Source organism: Prunus persica, chromosome G6 (assembly GCF_000346465.2).
Source record: "Prunus persica cultivar Lovell chromosome G6, Prunus_persica_NCBIv2, whole genome shotgun sequence".
In the NCBI taxonomy this organism is placed as follows: Eukaryota; Viridiplantae; Streptophyta; class Magnoliopsida; order Rosales; family Rosaceae; genus Prunus; species Prunus persica.
Window position 1 is genome coordinate 27,025,918 of NC_034014.1, and position 20,676 is coordinate 27,046,593.

The 20,676-nt window shown below is 36.1% G+C and overlaps 3 protein-coding genes across 4 annotated transcripts; all 3 read right to left on the bottom strand.

Annotated features, from left to right (window-relative positions):
- LOC18773727 (probable WRKY transcription factor 70) lies at positions 728-2,823 on the bottom strand. The gene is made up of 3 exons (XM_020566614.1): positions 2,299-2,823; positions 1,538-1,642; positions 728-1,393 (listed from the first exon to the last, which is right to left on the bottom strand). The coding sequence occupies exons 1-3, from the start codon at positions 2,703-2,705 to the stop codon at positions 916-918; spliced, it is 990 nt and encodes a 329-aa protein (XP_020422203.1). The 5' UTR covers positions 2,706-2,823; the 3' UTR covers positions 728-915.
- On the bottom strand, positions 6,509-8,545 carry LOC18774527 (probable WRKY transcription factor 70). Its single transcript, XM_020565017.1, has 3 exons — positions 7,988-8,545; positions 7,290-7,394; positions 6,509-7,178 (listed from the first exon to the last, which is right to left on the bottom strand). Exons 1-3 carry the CDS (start codon positions 8,389-8,391, stop codon positions 6,686-6,688), a joined length of 1,002 nt encoding a protein of 333 aa, XP_020420606.1. The 5' UTR covers positions 8,392-8,545; the 3' UTR covers positions 6,509-6,685.
- On the bottom strand, positions 11,682-19,795 carry LOC18775374 (phospholipid-transporting ATPase 1). Of its 2 annotated transcripts, none has more exons than XM_020565624.1 (10): positions 19,166-19,795; positions 18,788-18,910; positions 16,683-18,652; positions 15,718-16,051; positions 14,712-15,504; positions 14,394-14,517; positions 14,006-14,225; positions 13,210-13,668; positions 12,809-13,108; positions 11,682-12,265 (listed from the first exon to the last, which is right to left on the bottom strand). In XM_020565624.1, the coding sequence occupies exons 3-9, from the start codon at positions 18,418-18,420 to the stop codon at positions 12,907-12,909; spliced, it is 3,870 nt and encodes a 1,289-aa protein (XP_020421213.1). In that variant the 5' UTR covers positions 18,421-18,652; positions 18,788-18,910; positions 19,166-19,795; the 3' UTR covers positions 11,682-12,265; positions 12,809-12,906. The 2 variants fall into 2 exon arrangements, with proteins under 2 accessions (XP_020421213.1, XP_020421212.1); XM_020565623.1 differs by having other exon boundaries at positions 15,718-16,057.

Below are 20,676 nucleotides of genomic sequence, written 5' to 3' on the forward strand. Positions count from 1 at the left end.
CTGCAACAATATAAAATGTATTAGCTTTAATCACCACAATCATGGGTTGGCTACAATATTATTTAATTACATATTTTGATCTTGACATATTTTTAACTCATATGAGACATTTTATGCCGAAATGAGATACAATACAAATTTATTTTCGATGGATTAAACATATATGTTTATTTGCCATAACTTAATAAGAAATAAGACTCTCTACTTGCTTTTGATTAAATCTAATCAGAAGCAGGTGATTTTAGTGATTTGTTAAATCATATTGCATTTCAAATCATTACACTTTTGTAATAAATAAAAAATTACAACTTATTGTATATATATATAGTCCTCTTTTATTGAGGGATCTCTCAAATAATTTTATTTGAGAGACACCTTTTTATGGTCCCCTATAAAAAAAATTTCAACGATCCAAACCATCTATTTTAAGTCAACATTCATAGATCATTCTTGTAAAAAATTAGACAAATCGGCAACCGTTTTGACATCCAATTGTGTCCTACAAAATTAATGAATACGGTACTTCAAGAAAGTATTAAAATTTCATTAACTCAATTGAGTGGTCAAATGATAAATATATGTGTGGATCATAATGATTCAATTATAAAAATTGAAGAACTTGATGTGAATAACTAAAATAAGTAAATGAAATTGAAATTTAATTGGATTACACTTCAAATATAACTTAATTAAAAGGGATTTAAGTAAGTTATATTTTAGAAAGATATTTGATTAAGAAACATCATGGATATACTTCAAGTGCAAGCTTACATAATTGGCAAAAAGTGAAGCAAAAAGGTTGCTTCCTATTTTTGGATGAATAAATGTTTACAAACAGAAGTTGAACAAGCGATTATTCCTACATCAAACTTATTCCAAGGAACAAATATATTGCAAACACTTCAGCATCAAAATTCAAATATATTGCAATAATTCATCCAAGTCAAAAGACCCCATCATTAACCTAGAAATCACATCCTCATGATCAAACTCATCGAGGGTTGATGAGACCCCGTTCGAGGGCCCAAAGGACTCGAACGTCGTCAAATCGGGTGACACAAGATAATCACACAACCATGAATAGTTGTTGTGGCTTGTCATCACACGATCATCACTTGTTGGTGGTATCTCTTTCTTAATGATCAATTCGTCCTTGAAGACCAATTCTTCTTTTTTAACTGATGTGAAGAATGAGAAAAAGGGATGATTTTGTTTGGTGTCGCCAAATCTGATGAAATTTGAAGACTCTCTAGGACTTGTACAATCCAAGTCTCTGCATGTGTGGTTGCCATGATATGTGGTCCGAAACATTGGTGGATGATCTTGAATTTGTTGCACGTATTTGGTTGCTTTGCAAGATTGTTCGAACTTGTGAGTGCACCTATAGTAATTCCTGCATCGTATAACATGACCATGGTCAACATCAATTATTCAAAAATTATTACTTTATTAATTTGAGTCCAATTAAGACTCGAATTTATACATTTCCATATGGAATTATGAGAGCTATAAGTAGACCAAATCGTATGCATGTTACCTTGAGTGCTTGGAATTAAGGATGCGTTTTTGTCCGTATTTTCTCCATCCATGACCGTCGTCTGTCAAAGCATGAGTGTCTCTAGTCCAAGAGTGTGAAGTCTTTCTGCAAGCAATTAACAAAGTAATTCTTTTGTTTTGAACTCAATTAAATTAGTAAAATGAAATGAATGGATTATTGATAATGCTATGGTGATAATTAAGATAGGAGTAAGGGACATTTATGTCACTCATTAGAGGGAAAGAGTAAAGCATATCCTAATTTTATTAGTATATGGCATGGAATGAACCTATCAAAGCAACTGGGGTGGTCCAAAGCTAACTCCTACCTTATTTTGTCTCAATAGAAATTTTATGCATCTATACGAATCTAACAGCTGTTGTGAGTAAATTAACACTTATTATATAGCACGCATGTGAATTACATTGTCGCGATAGAAATTTTATGAATTTATGTGAATCTAACAATTGGTGTGACCAATTTTTTAAATTTTTTTTAATATTGAAGACCAAATTAACAACTGTCTTATTTTATCACAATAAAATTACTAAATTTTATTTTAAGTGTGTGTGGATAATTATTATGAGCAAAACTTTTCAGTAGAATATTTCACATGAACTCCTACCAGGAATTAGATCCCACATAGAGCATATGAAAATTTAAGATTAAACCATCAATCAAAGAGTCGTGAATTGAAGAATCCACCCAATTAACTAAACGAGTTGATGATGATCACTCTGTAAATGGATGTATAAATTTACCTTCTCTTGTAAGAACCTCTACGATCCTTGAAGGTTGAAGTAGTCTTACAACTCTCCTCATAAAAATCTTCAGACTTAATAACAGCCGCCGTATGATTTGCATCCCAAGATGATGAATCTGCAGAGCCACCACCACTACTGATCCCTTGAATCTGATCACCAGAAACAATCTCCCCGTCAGATTCTTTTCCATTTAAGATCAAAAGGGTATTTGCAAATGATCCCAAAATCTTATCAACAAGATCCTCAGCCGAACCACCACCACCACCACCAAAACCACTAACAAGTGTTGACTTGTGATCATCAAAAACCCTACAAAGTTGACCTGCAAGCTCACGCCCTTGCATCAACTCTTCCTTCACCCTTTCCCCATTTGATAACACACTCTCCGGCCAAGACCACTCCATGATTAGACCTTAATAATTTTGATTAACAACTAATTAATCCTTAATAACGTGTTTTAGCTATATGTAAGGAGGAGAGTTTTTGTGGTGGGCTGTAGGCTTTATACAGGCGTCAAAAAGAGCTACTCCTCTCAAATTGCAATGCAAGGAAGAAGGAATGAAGGTCCATCCAAAGACAAAAAAGAACCCTACCCCCGAGATTCAGGCCCCTCTTCCCACCAACGGCTAGATGAGCCTCCACGTCATACAACATGTGGCGCGATGCTTCTACACGCGCTCTTTTATTAACGTTGCTGTCGTGCGACGTCATCGCTTCTGGTCATTCTGATGTCGTCATCCACTCCTTCCTACCTGGCCCTCTGAAAATTTAATGTTATTTTTTTTCTAATTTGAATAACCAATAAAATGGCAAGTTGATAGGCCGTCTAAATATCAGACCTTAAAATAGTATTATCTTCATCCCTATTTGATCAAGACAAAGTTTAATGTTTTCGATTTGAGCCTTGGTTGGGAAGGCTGATTTTGAGATGTGATCATGTGATAAAAGGTTATAAATGTCAGGGGCATTTTTGGCTTGTTATTATGAGAGGACAAGAAGTTGGTAGTTACATCTTTGTTTTATCATCTCATGTGCTACTGATAATACAAGTGAAGATAAAAATTTTATTTTTATCCAAGGAAAAGAAAAGAAAAAGATAACCTTTCTATTATGAGTGATGATCGTGGTCCATGCTAGATTTGAATGAAGGGATTTCAAATTAATGAATTTAGAAGAGATTGTATCGGAAAATTGTCCATGCTATAAACTATTATAATTCATGTATATCAAGATTAAACAAGAAAGAAAGGAATAAATGTCTAATTATTTCAAATGCATTCAATTTGATGTAGTTTTTGTTTTGTTTAGCAAATTTAGCATTGTTGTCAAATTCAAATCCTTTCTTTCAAATTCCTCCATCCAAACGGAACGTAACTATAATGAAATGTTGTCCAAAAGTTGTGTATGAAATGATGTTGGCAACCAAAATAAATTGGCATTTCGTTTTGCATGAATCTCGCGAAATTCCTAATAGAAAAGTAGCCAAACCCCGATCTGCACCAACCTCGAGTGCTTGTTGTACTATACAACCCTACTGGTCTTAGGCAAATTAATCACATCGATCTTAAGCGAGATTAAAAAGGATATAACTCTTGTGAACTTTAACAATAAAGTAATTAATATATAGGTTCTGTTTAGGGAAAAGGATAAGCAATAAAAGACGAATAGTTAGCTTTATCCTCTACTGCATGCATGTGAATGTGGTTAAGTTTAAACAATCTATGAGATCAAGGCAATGCAGTCACGTGTACTGTTGATCCAGATTTGATTCACTTCCTAGTTCAACTTTCCGTCTGAAAACTGAAAGGGCAAAGCAAAGCAACGTGATCCCAGGCCTTTGGCGAGCCGCGAGTGGTCTTGGGTCACCCGCCTATATATGTGTGGTGTGGATTCCATTCCACCACATCGGTTTTATTTTTCCTCTTCAACTAAAAGAATTCAAATGAAATTATTGATAAGGAAAGGAAACCTAATGAATCTAGTTTATTGCCTAATTGTTGTGTACATGTACGTAATAATAATAAATAAAAATTGTCATCAGATTTTGATTTGGAGTTGGAGGAAAGCGTTTCAGAGTCAGCAACTCAGCAATTAGCAATTAGCTTAGAGAGGAAAGTTCACAGTGGAGGTCTTGCCGCCCATGAAGAAGGAGTCAACACGTGTGTTAGTTAAGAGAGTTGATTATTAACTATAGATTAATTAATCAAAGAGATTAATCTAAAAGGAGCTGTAGAGAGATAAAGAAGGTGGTCAACTGAAATAAGATTGTACAATTAATTGTCTTGTTTCCCATATAATCGCTTGATTTAGGGACTGCAAGAGGAACTAGTTTTCTTGATTACACACCTTAATCGTCAAACAAAGTTGTTTTCTTGCTTTACACACCCACTGATAGGTGACTAATCGATTCAACCAAAATCTTTTATACAAATATATGACATTGAGTTATGTCTGTATTTGTGGACTTTTTTTAATTTTAAAAAAAAAAAAATCATTTGGCTTCCATTATGTATGAACAATAGTAAACTAAAAAAATTAAGAAGAAAGCACACTGAAATGAAAGTCAAAATTTCCTTGAATTTAACTTTGCAGTAAGAGTAATTCCAACTACTTTTTTTTAAAGTAGAATATATAGCTAGGGAGATAAAAGAGGAGTTGGAAGTTCGCGTGTGCAAAGATAAAACCAGCAAGTTGCAAGTCTAGGCTGGACTTCAATTTTCGGGCCCATGACCTACCTTCGTCATGACGTATGTGCTTTTTTGGGCATTCGAGATCACTTAGCAACTCAAACGAGCATTTTAATATTTTGCAATTTTTTTTATTTATAGAAACTTTCGTTAATTTCCTTTTGTTTTCTAGGGTTTTTAGGATTTCTCATATCTTGTAGATTCCAGACTTAATTCTTTAGGCTAATCGTTTGATTGACTTATTACGTTGTCATGATGCGTTACAATGATTAATAATGCAGCATTATGAGATATTAACAAAGTATCGTGAACCTTAATCTGAAGCCAAAAAAAAAAAAAAAAAGCTGTGATTCTGTCACGTACGGACTAGAAAATTGGACCAACTTGCAAAGTAGAATGTGAGCCACGTTTGTTGTTGAAAGTTTTGGTCACCTTAATTAGCATGAACGTTCACACTGGAAGATCCTGGTGATTAGAAGAAGGGGATGTACCAAAAGTCAAAGAAGTTACAGGAGAGTAATTTAATCATGTCAACGAGAAGGGACGATTAGTTTTAGGCTGCTTGATCTTATGGTATTAGAAGATGTTGATATAATGCCAAAAGTTGGTCAATGCACGAGATTACCCAAATGCCGTGTCTGCAAACTTTAGTCATGAGAGGAATTTAAAAATAAACTCACCTTTTGGCTTTAGTTGTTAGGTCATTAGGAGTGATGAGGACATAGGTTATTCCTTCCCAGAAACACCCTATACATATTTGAGATTCAAATTCAAATTTTAGGATAGACGTTATGATAGATTTGTGTGTAGTGAAAGTTACGGTAGATCTTGTGTTTGGTATAATGAAAGTTACCATTGAAAGGGAGAAAGTTAAGTAGGTCTATAAACGAATCGTATTCGAATTTGAGATTATTATCGGATTCATTTTAAGACCTAGAAGAAGAAAATCAAAATCTCGCTACTAACGTTAATGACGTTCTTTTATTTTATATATCTCTTTTTTGTTTTAAATTTTGATATTTCATTACAAATAAAAAGTTCAAGTGTATTCTTGATGCATTTATAGAACTCAAATTACTCTCACACGCATATATAATATTTATATGAAACATATAAAAATCAAATCATATCTTATATTTAGTTATTGAATGAAATTATTATTGGCTTATAGAGCAACTCTAATGCATATTTGATTTGCTAAGTCAATCCTAACTATAGATTATCGGATTGAGAGTCTCAGTCTATCTTCGGGAATTCAAACTCGGTTGCAGAATGTGGAGCACATTCGCTGTAATCAACTTGGCAAAGTCCATGTTTGAATGAATTGAAAGTTTATAATAGAAAAAAAATGTAACTTATTATCATCTTACCATTGATTTCTAAAATGTACGTAATAAATTTGTGCAAAGTATACATGTAGGGTTGATGGACAAAAAATTCGCTTGATAAAAGTATATATAAATGGTTTGATCTTAAGATTTTTGTAGCTGTTGGCTCAATTTGACTTTGGGGCCAATTTGTAGTTGCAAGAAGGCATTTCATATTTAGAGTAGAAAAAAACTAAATGATACGAAGGATGAACATGTGTTTTTCTTTTATCAGAATTGGCAAAGACCTGATTTCTACACAACCCCTATTATACACATCATAACAAAGGGTAAATTGCCAATACCCGACACCTAAAAGTACATTAAAATTCAAAATTCATATTGCAAAACTTCATCATCAAAGTAATAAGGCCCCACAATTAAACCAGACATCACATCGCCCTCATGATCATACGGATCAATGGTTGACGAAAGCCCGCTCAGGGGACAAGACGACTTGAACGCCGTCGGATGAGGTGACACATTATAATCACCGGATGATGAACGGTTGTGGTGGTGGCTTGCCATCAAATGCTCATCACTTGGTTGTGGTTTCTCTTCCTTGACGACGACCTCTTTCTTCACTGATGTGAAAGATGAGAAAAAGGGGTGGTCTTGCTTAATGTCGCCAAATCTGATGTAACTTGAAGACTCTGTATGGCTTGTGCAATCAAAGATCAACTCAGAAGCTTTCAAGTAGTCTCTGCATGTGTGATTGCCATAATATGTGGTCCGAAAAACTGGTGGATCATCTACAATTTGTTGCACGTGTTTGGTTGCTTGGCACGATTGATCGAATTTGTGGGTGCACCTAAAGTAGTTCCTGCATCATTTAACATGATCTTGGTCAACTTCATTTCTTGAAAAAAAATATTGACACTTTAATTTGTGTCGAATATTCGAATTTATATTTGATTTCCCAATTAAGGTGTACCTTGGGTGATTGGCATTGTGGATGACTTTTTGTCCGTACTTCCTCCATGCATGACCATCGTCAGTCAAAGCCGGAGTGTCTCTAGTCCAAGAGTGTGAAGTTTTCCTGCAAATGATTAACAAGTGACTCTTTTGTTTTAGAACTTCATTCATTTGGAAAAATTCTCATGTGGATGAAATGATTAGTTTGTTGATTACTGATAATGCTATATGGTGGTAATTAAGATAGGATTAAGGGGTATTTAATTCACTCAAAAGAGGGAAATAGTAAAGTATATCCTAATTTTGTTAGTTTTTGGCATAGAATAGAATGAATATGAACCTACCAAAAGCAAGGGGCATGGTCCTCACTTCTCCCTTATTTTGTCTTCATAGAAACTTTATGCGTATATCGAATCTAACAGCTGTCGTGAGTAAATTATTCATGACAGCTGTTAGATTAATATTAACATAATTAAACAATTATTGTAAGTAAATTAACAGTTGTGATTAGCATGCATGTCAATAATTATTTCAGAAAAATTGTTGTGATTAAATTAACATTTGTTATTAAACAAAATTCTTTAGTGTAATTTCTCATGGGAGCTCATATGTGGGATAGACCCTCATAGAGCAAAACCCTTCATTGAAATTAAGAATCCTCAGCCAAAAAAGATTAAAAGAAATCACTTGAAGTGTAGTAAATAATAATTAATTTACCTTCTCTTGTAAGAACCCCTACGATCCTTGAAGGTTGAAGCACTCTTACAACTGATCTCCTCATGAAAATCTTCAGACTTAATAATAGCATGATTGGCATCCCAAGATGATGAATCTGCAGACCCACCACCACTACTATTCCCTTGAATCCGATCACCAGAAACAATCTCTCCGTCAGCCTCCTTCCCATTTAAGATCAAAAGGGTATTTGCAAATGACCCCAAAATCTTAGTAACAAGACCCTCAGCCGACCCAACATCTCCTCCACCACAACCACTAACAAGTGTTGACTTATGATCATCAAGAACCCTACAAAGTTGACTTGCAAGCTCACGCCCTTGGATCAACTCCTCCATCACCCTTTCCCTATTTGATAGCACACTCTCCGGCCAAGACAACTCCATGATTAGACCTTAATAATTTTGATTAAGAACTAATTAATCTCCCTCTCCCTCCCTCTCTTTCTCTCTCTCTCTCTCTCTCTGTCTAAATGTGTCTAAGTGTGTTTAGCTATGAGATGAGGAGAGTTATGTGGTGTGCTTTAGCTCCAAAGTGATGAATGGGATATATATCTTTTTATATCCGTCAAAAGAAGGTCCTTCTCCTTCCTTCGGATTCCACTCCAAGGAAAGACAAGTGAAGGTCCATGAGAGACACAACCCGACACAATCCGCGCGTTTCACGTATTTCTTTCCACCAACGGCTGGATGAGCCTCCACGTGGTTGTTGTAAAACGAAATGTGTTTCGCCGTCATCGCATGAAGTCACTTCGGTGTCGTCATCCACCACCGGATCCTACCTGGCCCTGTCTGACCCTCTGGAAATATAAAGATATTTTATTTTGCAAATTTAAATAAACCAATAATTTTAAAATTACAAGTTGGTTGTTGGGCCATCTATATTATCTTAATCCCAGTTTTAAAATAAAACCATCTCATTCTCATCTAAACTGGATTAGACGAACATGATTGTCAAATGACGAATATAGCCTTAGAGGATTTTGTGGTTATAACTTATAGGTAGGTTTGGTACGTGATTAAGGGCAAATAGAGGGGGGATTTTTGGGTTGTGAATAAGACGACAGTAAGTTGGTAGTTAGATCTCCAAGGTCCTTGTTGATTGGAGGAAAATGTCTTGTGTGTCACTCTCATAGTACAATCAGCCACTCTCATAGTACAATCAGCATTTCGCATCTAATATCTTCATGTGCATATGTGACCTGTTATTATCAGAATATGATTTGTTATATGCAACTTTGAATATTAATACTAATCTCTCCTCAAATAGTGTTTGAATAAAAATAAATAATAAAAATCTCCTAACGTGTAAGGTTATAATATTCTTCCATGAAGCATTGAATTGGTTACTTGGAATATTCAAATTCGATGACACCGAGTTTCGATTTCTATAAAAATAATAATAATAATAATAATGAAACTGAGCTTTACTTGCATTGATTAATTTCATGTGCTTCCCATTTTATTATGGATGTAATTAGTAAGGCAACGAATAAATTAGTACGTATTGTACAAAATAATCAAATTTAGTTTAGTAGCTAACTTTCTTGGTTAACCAAAACCTAGTTAACTTTTCCTTCGACTCGTGAAAATATTCCTAGTAGTAAAGTAGCGTAAACCCGATCTGCACCAAACCCGGTCTTAGGGGAAATGGCAATGGCATCGATCTTAAACGAGATTAAAAAGGAGTATCTCTTGTGAAGTGCAATAATTAACTAGTTAATAGGTTCCGTTTAAGGAAGAATAAACAATAGCTAGAGCCCTAGCCTCTACTGCATGCATGTGATTGTTTGAGATCAAGGCAATGCCATCATCACGTGAGTGTCGATCCACATGCTTCTGATCATCACCATTGATTCACTTCAATACTTGAAGTTTTGGCATGAGAGGGCATAGAAAAGCAATCCATTTTCTTCTCCTTTCCTTTTGCCAGTTATTCGATAAGAAAATGGTGTGCCCGTCCCTGGTAAAAGTGGTATAAAATTCACAAAATTGTTTGTGCGGATTCCACAACTATTATCACCACAGACGAACACATTACATTTGGGAGCCGTGACATTTGAATTTCTTTGTTACTCTTTCACATTTAAAGAATTAATACTTTTGAATTACATTATTGCAATGCTACGTAGGAGGAAAAGGAAAAGGAAGACTATAGTTAAAGAAATTAGTTTAATATTAGTTGTTGATTATGTACATGTAATAAAAATACATTATCAATAGATTTGATTGAAGTTGGACATGGAGGAATGCGAGGAGCACCACCACGACGTAATCTTGAAATGGGTTTTCAGAGTCAGCAACTGGACATTAGCAAGAAGACATAGGAGACTAAAGGAGAGTTCACACTCTAGCTCTCGCCGCCGGTTCTAGCTCCCCCCCCCATTATAAAGGAAGAGTTATCAACACATACAGGAATTAGTTAGCAGAGTTAATCATTAATTATTATATTAATCAAAGATTAATCAATCTTAAAAGAGCTGTAGAGCGATATAGAAGCAAGCAGAAGGTCAACACTAGTGAAAATAAGATGGTACAATTAGTTGTCCCTAAACAGCTTGTTTTCCATATGAATTGGTTTTAATGACTGTAAAATTCTTGCTTACACACCTCAACAAAGGACTTTAAGTTTTTCTTGCTTACACACCTCAATATTTGAGTGGAGTTTTGCTGGTGAGACTGACTGAAGTGGACCTCACATTGTAGGATCTATCTACCCATCAATGGTTCAAATTGTCAACAAACAAGTTTTTCAATACTTTGGAAACATAATATTCAAATCTCTTTATGTGACTTTTTCTTTTTCTTTTTCTTTTTTTCTGAAATTTGTATGAAAAAGTAAACTAGAAAGTTACCTTTCCAGGGTAAAGTGGAAGAAAAGAAAGAATGCTGAATTGAATTTCAAGTCAAATTTTCCTTTGAATTTAGCTGTACAGTACGACTGTAAATAGTAACCCCAACTACCCTTAGAGTGTTTGATATTAACAGTGTCTCATGACCCTTGAATCTGAAGCAAGAAAACAGCTGTGATTGTGTCTTGTACGGACTAGAAAATTGGACCAACTTGCAGAGTGCAAATGTGAGACACGTTTCTTGTTGAAAATTTTGGTCACCCCAAGAATTAACGTTCACACTGGACGGAAGGTCATAAAACTTACAGGACAGGCTCGAGGTCAATAAAAATTACACGAAAATAAAAGTGTTATTAACACTGACGGATCCAACGAATGTGCAGTATTGACTAAGTATGAAAAATGATTTTTCGGAATAATTATTTTCTCAAGATAATTTTTAGCGAATTTTATTCCTTACATATCAAATAAAAAAACTTGATTTTATAAGATTTTAGTATAAAGTATATATTAACTTAATGAGCCATCATTTTTAGCCTAAATCGTATTTTGCACTAAAACCAATTTTGATTTGGTGAGAATTTGATTTTCTAGTATTTTTATTTGAATCCAAATTAAGAGTGCTTCCTTATTTACATTATAAACTTAAGTAAATGAAATAATATAAAAATAAATAAAAATAAAAAGACAATTCCGTGCAGAGATGACATGATTAGATTATTCTGCAAATTTGGTAAGGAATTTTATATAAAGTCGGCTTTAGGGTTTAGCGGTTAGGTCCAAAAGGAATTGGGGTAGATTATTCTTTCCGGGAAGCACCATCAACAAATTTGAAATTGAAGTTCAAAGTATAAATGTTTGGCACAATTTGACTGTTTGACCAATACTAGTTTATAATTTCAAGTCCTGTCAATAAGGACTTGAGGAATGGCAAAACAAACTAGATGGCATTGTGGCAAAGATGAAGAACATGTAATTTTCTTTTATCATTTTATATGTAAGCTGTTAAAAAAAAAGTTTCAGACCTGATCTCTCTACATAAATCTATTATATACTCTGGTGTCTCTGTCCTTTTCTTCTTTTTTTCCTCCCTCGCAATCTCTCTCCTTTATGCTTCCACTCTCTATGGACTACCACATCATATGACAAAGCTATGAACATAACCCTCTCATTTTGGCTATTGTCGATGCCCAGCACCTAAAAGACTCAAACAATCTGCTTGAGATTCCTCAACTCTGGGCTTTCTTCTTTCTTTTTCTTCCACCTGATTTTCCTTCCCGACTAGAGTTATCAAATGAGTTTCTGGTAACCGAGTGACCTTCCCCTGTTCTTATCCTTTAACGGGCTACTCCACTTTGTTGTCAAATACCAACATTCTGTTTCATGTGTAGTCGACTAGTGCAACTCCTCTGAGAAATGAGAGGCAAGAAACATCAAGTAGGGTCGAGCAGAAACTCACAACTTAAGAAATAGCAAATGTTAGTTACAGAGCAGGCATAATTCAAATGCTAAATCTATTCACTAAACCCAACGTGATGTTATGATTCAGATTTTACATGTATGACAACAAAGTTGTTATAAAACACAATGTTCAGTCATTTGGACAGAGAGATCAAGTCACTGATCATCATAATATGGCTTCACCAAGTGCAATTACTTACACTCGATTTCCTCCCAAGAAGGAAATAATGAAATATAGACTACTGTATAATTATTGACATTTGTACTACAGACCAAATTGAAACCAAAAATCAAATGAGGTGATTAGCTTCCAACTATGTGATATTATCCATGAAAGATTCCTAATATCTACACTAATTTTTTCCAATGATAATCACTAGCTCTGACCCTCCCCCAAAAAAGGCAACCACTATCAAACAAAATGAAACCTAAATTATTATCTCTACTTCTTTACCTCGCAACATATTCTATATACAAAAGAAAAAGCTCACCTTTGAAATTTTGTAGCTGTGTTCCACTGGAAACCCGTACAATGGACAAACAAAAGGGAACCCAATGAAATTTTTTCTGAAAGCCGGTAATATACATGTCAACTTGAACCTTCATCTTGCTTTGAGCTCAAAAGCTTATGTTGTCTACTTAATATCTCCGCTTCTCTAGCTATCTGGATATCTGAAGGCCAAAAAATTTGATGCACAACTTTCAATACAAAACGAGGGAGCAACGCTACAACTGTTATAAGCAAAATGGCGATCCAATATGTGGGAGACTTTGCCATACGGTATATAGTCCTGCCCCAAAAAGAAAAGGTGAAAAGAAAAATCAGCTCAACATAATAAATCATTTCTAAGTTCAAAACAGAAAGGAAACAGTAGAAGTCAACGAATCTAACCAGTAATTAGGAAAAACAGGTATGGAATCCAATACCACCATACAGGCATATGTGATAACTATTGATCCCCATACTGCAATATGAGTGATAAATACCCAACGATGAATGTCCATTGCCAAATGTACATTCACAAGGACAACAACGGCTATTGTCCACAAACTGCCCATGCTCCATATATCAATTGAGCTATCCTTATAGGTGAAGAGGGGTACATAGAATAGAACAAGACTCTGCCATAGGGTGTCAAGCATTGTGATCCAGAAGAGATGTAAATTGTATGCCTCATGTCTATGGCCTGCACCATAGAGTTTCGGATATTGTAACAGTGTCCTGTGGCTCAGATCTTTGTCCAGTATACCAACCACAATGGTAGGTAGAGAAGTATAAATTACAGAATAGAAAACACTACTCCAATCTGTTAACGCGGAAGTTGTTGAAAAAGCTGTTGATAATATATACCTACAGATAAACAGGAAAGCATAAAACAATCAGAATCATAACAAGTTCCAATATTGTAAATTCAAAGAGAAAATGATCCTTTGGCTCAAAAGATGTTTGGATGTGCAATACATAATATACTAATGACTTGAATGCACAATGGATGATCTTTCTTGGATTAAACTGTGAGAACTTATGTTAGACTTTGACCTTCAAGGAGTGTTTTGCTATTGAACTAAACTTGGGAAGATTTGGTCACACAAATGTTCAACTATATAAGAATATGGATGAAATAAGATGACACACAAGCAGCAAGCTTCCACGAGAATAAACCAAATAACCAGATAAACATGCATACCAAAATAGCATCATTACAAAAACTGCATTGCGGTAGAAGTTGTACAGAACCATATAGCCAACACGCTGATAATTCCAGTGTCCATGGACCAGAAGTAATCTTTTCAAAAACCGAAACTGTCCCATAGCAAAGTCTGATGCCATCACAGCTTGACGACCCTCCTGACCGCAAATTCCAACTCCAACATCCGCCATTTGAATCATTGAAACATCATTTGCCCCTAAAGAAATGTCATTGATCAGGGGAAGAACAAAAGAAAGGAACTTCACACCAAATAAAACATAGTTTAGGACCACAGTTGGCACGTAACATAAGAAACCAGTAAACTCAAGAATATGAATTGCATGAGTCAGACAAACCACTAGAGACCTATGAATGGATAACTTACCATCACCTATAGCCAGTGTCATATCATCAGTACGGGTCTTAATTAGATCAACAATTCCAGCTTTCTGCAAAGGTGCAACACGACAGCATAACACAACACTACAGGAAGTGGCAAGGTCAAAAAGCTGTGGATGAAAAATAGAAATTAGCATGTAAATCCTCAGCATAATGCAAATTGAATTCAACAATAAAACGTGTGCAGCTAGAAAAACACTTTAGATCAAAAGCAAGCTATCAGCCATTTATAAACAAATGCAGCAATGCAAAAGACATATCAAACTGCAAGCTAATTGTTCAATAGATGGAAAGAGAGGCTTGCCTCTGACTCCAAATCCTTCTCCAAAATGTACACCAAACTGTTCCCATCTATTATGAGTGCTAATGGTGCAGTTATCGTTTCTTCTTCCTTCCCTGCATTCCATTGAGGCACACTGGACGTCTTTGCATTCCCAGGTATCTCAAGATAGCCATTTTCAGCATTCTTTTTCAATTTGAAACTCTGATCTCTTGTATTGGATGATGTCACACCATATTTTAGCATAGAATCAGTCAAAAGATTTCTGCACTCATCCTCAGAATTTCCATTTATGATAATTTGTTGCATATCTGCTGTCAAGAGTTTGCACGACAGACCAATCGAAATGGCAGTCTCTTGCTTATCTCCAGTCAGAACCCAGACCTTGATTCCTGCTTGCCTGAGGGACTCAATCGCTTCTGGCACACCATCTTGTAGCTTATCCTCAATTGCAGTCGCCCCCAGCAGCTTTAAGTTGCATTCTATGGTAGCTGCCGTTTGACGTAACTTCAAGGATCGATCAGTCAACGAGGTACTTGCATCTTCATACATGCATTGCCACCGCTGAAGTTCTTCATCTGTAAGATCCCTGGCAGCAACTACAAGGGTACGTAAACCTTGTGAGGAATACTCACTCAGATGGCTCTGAGTTGAATGCTTCACATCATCATCCCTTTCAGGGTCATTTGCTAAAGTGCTGAACATAGTAGTATCGGCACCTTTCACCAACACCTTTACAGCATTGTTTGGAAATCTGATAACAACAGACATCCGTTTCCGCACGCTATCAAACTCATGCAGACCCAATACATCCAACCTAGATTCCACATACAAATAAATTAAAAATTAAAAAACATCAGTAAAAAGATAGCACAGAAGTATGTTAAAGCACACTCATACACAACGCAAGTCGTCACTAACATGATTCAAACATACAACCCCATGTAATAATTATGAAAAAGAATGGACAGCTAATTGAACGAAGAAAGGACAAAAAAGAAAATAGGAGTAGAAGTGAGTAACTTTCTACCTTAGTTTCTCACCATTGACGTCAATAACAATATGCCCAGATGTGCGCTCAAAAAGAGTATATCCATAAGCAGAGGCTGCAGAAACTAGCGCTTGCTCATCAGGAGATTCCCCCTGATAGTCAATAGCTTCTACATCATCTAATTCATTTTTTGCAGAAATGGAAGATGTACCATTACTGACAATCGGAACCACAGTATTACAAGCAGCCAATGTAAGGAAAAACTCATGTGCAGCAATCCTGTCATCTCCACTTAAGTCTTTGTGCAAAAACTCCATGAGCTCATGATCTACAGCAATTTCGCTTTTAAGCTTCCATCTCCTTCTACCTAAATCTACTCCTGCCAAAGATTCGTAAAATGAGAGGTATAATTGTTTAAAAAGTAGATTTGGATATGCTTTATGAAAGTATCATCTATATTCCGCAAGCAGAAAATTCAGAGCAATTTGAAACAGCTTTTTCTCAAAATAACAGTTTTAAAAAGAAAACAATGTTTCAAACACTAACATAAACTAAGAGCATATTCTGTAATGTTTTTTCTTTTTTAAGTTTTCTGTTTTTATAACTTAACAGAGAGAGGCGAGAGAGAGATGCAGCGGAGAAGGGATGATAAGAGAAAGCTGGAAGAACACATATCATGATTTTTAAAATAAAAACTGTTAGTTTTTATTTTTATTTTTATATGCTCTCTAACCTTTCTTCCTCATATTTTAACTAGAAAACAAAAAAAGATAGGCCCTAACTACTCAGCAAGCGATACAAACAAATAATTGCAATGAAAAAAATGTCACACAAATGACATACTTATAGAACCAACGTAACATTACACAATTTGTTATGCAAGAGCTACAACATGATCTCTACTACAAACGAGGTAAGCTACAAAGGAAAGAGAGAGAGAGAGAGAGAGAGAGAGAGAGAGAGAGAGAGAGAGAACAGGAAAAATTTAGAGTGCCATGTTATACCTGCATCATTCTCTTCCTGCAAAGTGGTCCCAAAATTCCTCCCAAATATGCTTGCTCTTCTGAATTCCATTTTGTTTTCAGTAAGTGTCCCTGTTTTGTCTGAAAATATATATCGTATTTGACCCAAATCCTCATTTATATTCAAGGACCTGCACTGGAACCTTGAGCCAGAGCTACTGTCAAACATATGCCTATCTTCAATCATGAAATACGACTGGCCCAAACGAACCAATTCCATAGTAATATACAGAGAGATTGGTATCATTATCTGAAACACTATGATAGAACTCAAAAAGGAGAAAAAAATCTCCATAGGAATTCCATAAAATCTAAAGGTTTTTCCATTATCCCTCCCAGATAAGTAGTATCTTTTCCTGTAATAAGCCAAGGTATCAATCTGATGTTTATGGTGTATGAGCCACAGGCCCATGCCAGTGGCCACAACTGCACACATAATAAATAGGAAAATTGACAGCCAAAAGGTTTCCCTGTTCATGTAGCTTTCCAGTTTGCTTCTCTTGGAAGGAGAAGCTGCACTATTCAGCATTGCCTTTGTTTCCTGTCCAGCATATACCGCAACACCAATTATCCAGGCTGTGTTCTTCAACTGGCAACCACGCAAAACTATGTTCGATTGGCTTAGCGGAAATTTATGCCCATTAAACTCCATGTTGGCCGTGAACTCATAGATATTCCTATTAGGTTGTTCACATCTGATGAGCCCCGAAAATGTACACCCTTCAGATACAGCTGAAGTTGTTTCCTGCCGGGCATACCTTGTTTTCAAGTTCGACTCACCATCCAAATTCATTGTTTGAATATAGGCAATTCCACTAGGGTCACTTGTCCCTAACAAGACCACGTCACAAGGAATTGTGTCATCAGCACAAATCTTCAGAACCTCACCCACTTGAATATGTTTCCATGTCTTTGGTTGAAATTGGCCAGATTGAAACACTAGAGCCTCCCGGTTATTCTCATTCCTGTCTGATCTATGCCTGCGCCAATCTTCATAGCCATCTTTGATAGCTGTGACACAGAGCACAAACAGAAGGGGAAAAAGAGACACTGTTCTTCCAAAGACTGCTAGAGGTGGAAGCTGGTTCAGAGCAGCAATAGCTAGAAAATACAAATACGCAACCCGGTGAAACTGAATGAAAAGATTCTTGGGCAAGAAGGTAATGATGGTGTACTTGCTAGTTCGAATCTCATTCCCAGTGAACTCATATTTGTCATTTGTCCTCTTCGGATCATTAATATAGATTAACCTTGGATTGTCATCATGTAGCAGGTTATCATCAAACTGCACACTTTTGTGGCGGATCCTCTGACACAACTTTTCCTGAACCCTAGATGGAGCCTGGGAGATTTCAAGAGTTCCTGAATTTGTATTGGCATTATGCAGTTCCATGGCACCCCACGACACCAGGCGTGTTCTATCCTGCGTGGGGTTTTCCAACGGAAACCGCGGAAATAACTGAGACCCGGCTGGATGAAACTGCGTTGCTGCTGCAGGAGTACTGAAATTTTCCAAGGGTTTCTCAGAGCAACCAGAAACGACAGCGTTGTCCCTCACTTCAAATAGATCACTTTGAGCATCGTCATTGTTGTCAAGACTGGAAGAAGAAAAGGAAGCATTGGAGCAGAGACAGGCAAGGTTCTTAGTGAGAGAAGAGGAGTGAATCACCGGTGCTGATGAAGAATCAGATGAGGATAGCAATGGCTGCCCAGAAGTCATATATAATTCTCCAATGTGGTCATTGGAGAATTATATATACACTTCACCCCACTTCTAACCACCATGAACAAATACTGTCAATCAAACCAAAATTCCAATCTCCCAAATGCAGCTTCAGGCAAACACAACTACTTAATCAAAACCCAGAATCTAGAATCCCTCTAATCCCAAAATTGATGGTGGGTTTCCCATGTATTCACATTCCACACAATGCAATGTGAAATTGAAGCTCCTGCATAAGGGAAAAAATCCACAATGTAGCTCAGTAATACCACCCAGAACCCACATTTATCTCAGAAATATACAGTTGTGAACAAAAAGAAGACAATTTTTATGTACACTCAAAAGGACTAGATCAGAAACAGACCTCCCCTTAATGGGAGAGAGGGAGAAGCGAGAGGAGGCCCCACAGATACCCAACAGCTCAACTTCGATCCAAGTTCCAAATAACAACGGACTTCCACGGATCACCAAGCAAGCAATGCCAACGCTAAAAACGAACAAAGACAAGAAAATACGGTTAATGACCAGTCTGAATCACTGTCCTGCCCTGTCCTTCCTAACCCAAATCCCATTATCGGCCAAAATCAAAACCCAAATAATTGAAATTCCTAGAAACGATTCATAAATCATATACACCAGAATGTGCTAGGAATTCCGTAAATCCTCAGACGTGAAAATAGAAAAACGAAAACAGGAAAATAAACAATTTATAAAAAAAAAAAAAAACCAAAAAACAACAGACCTCTGAATCCGAATAGAGACAAGGGGAGCTTTATCGTCTCGGTATTGGTGAAACGAAAACTGAGCAGATTTTGATATGTCCTTCAATGCACTGAATGCGAAATGTCGCAATGGCAATTGGCAGGCACACTGTGACAAACAGATCACGAATTGAATGAGCAAAAAAAAAAATTGATCTCACCCTGAGTTTTTTCTTATTGTTCGATTTAAGAAATTTTCATGAACCAGATCAGGAATGTTTGGAAGCGTGTTTGATTGGTTCATGCAATTGGGGAAAAAAAGAGAAGAAAAAACTTAGGGTTCGATGAAGAAAAACGAGATTTAGGCGATTAATTCAGTTTTGTTAGGAAAATTGGGAGGAGGAAGAGAAGGAAGAAGGGAGGGAAAGAGAATATTGGGACGTGTCGAATTGGAGGGAAGGGGCTGGTAGGTGGGCGGCACGAAAAGGCCGAGAAAATCGCAGGCGGAGGACAAAGAAAGAAGAAGAGAGAGAGAGAGAGAAATGAGCGGTAAAGCACGAATCTTGGGGCCTTGCTTTTGCCTGGTCACTACTGACGAACTCTTCCTCGTCTTGTCAATCTGTACCTAAGCTTTTTGCCAGCCAACGTTTCCCTTTATTTTTCTTTCTTATCTTCTAATATTAATAGGGGATAATTACCCCAGGGGCATTATAGTGAAATGTTGCTCACTTTATTTGAAACCCTCTCAATTTATAATTTCTTTTTTAGAAACTTATACCCTGTAAATTTATGAGAGATCATATTTGGATGTGAATTTAATGAGTCAGATATTCCGTGTTATATAAAATCTCTATAAGCTGCAATTATATTTTATGGTATAATTATGTATTGTAAATTGTTACGTATATGTATAATTATGTATTGTAAATTTATTAGATACGATATGTAATTATACTATATTGGCTCACTAAACCAACTCAAGTGGGTTTGGTCTAGTGGAAATTGAACAGACTAGGCCACATATGTCCAGGGACGGAGCTAGGATTTTATATTTGAGGGAGCCAAAATGTTAAACACGAAAAGTTTAATTGTATATATTTTTTGGCTTATTGAGTAAACTATTGCGTACAAAAGCACTAAATTGAAATGAGTGGTTTTTTTTTTTCCATAAATGTAGTATGATTTTTACTATTATATTCATATTAAAATACAATTTTGACAAGTATTGATTTGTGGTGAGGGGGCCATAGGCTTAAGTATAGCAGTTTTTCTTTGCATTTGTTATCACATCCAATATATACATTCAAAAGGGTTAAATAAATTGGAGGGGCCAGCACATGTTGGGCGAATGTGATCGAGATTCTCAATGAGGTCCTGAGTTCGATAATCCGCATGTCTTGGGGAGAGCTTTCCCTTAACCCGTGCCCGGCTCAGAGAGGTGATACTCCCTTGTTTAACCACAAAAACAAAAAAAAAACAAAAAAAAAAAAAAAAACTCTTAGAGTATATTTATATTTTCTTAATTTTTGGTACAACTCCTCTTAAACTCTTT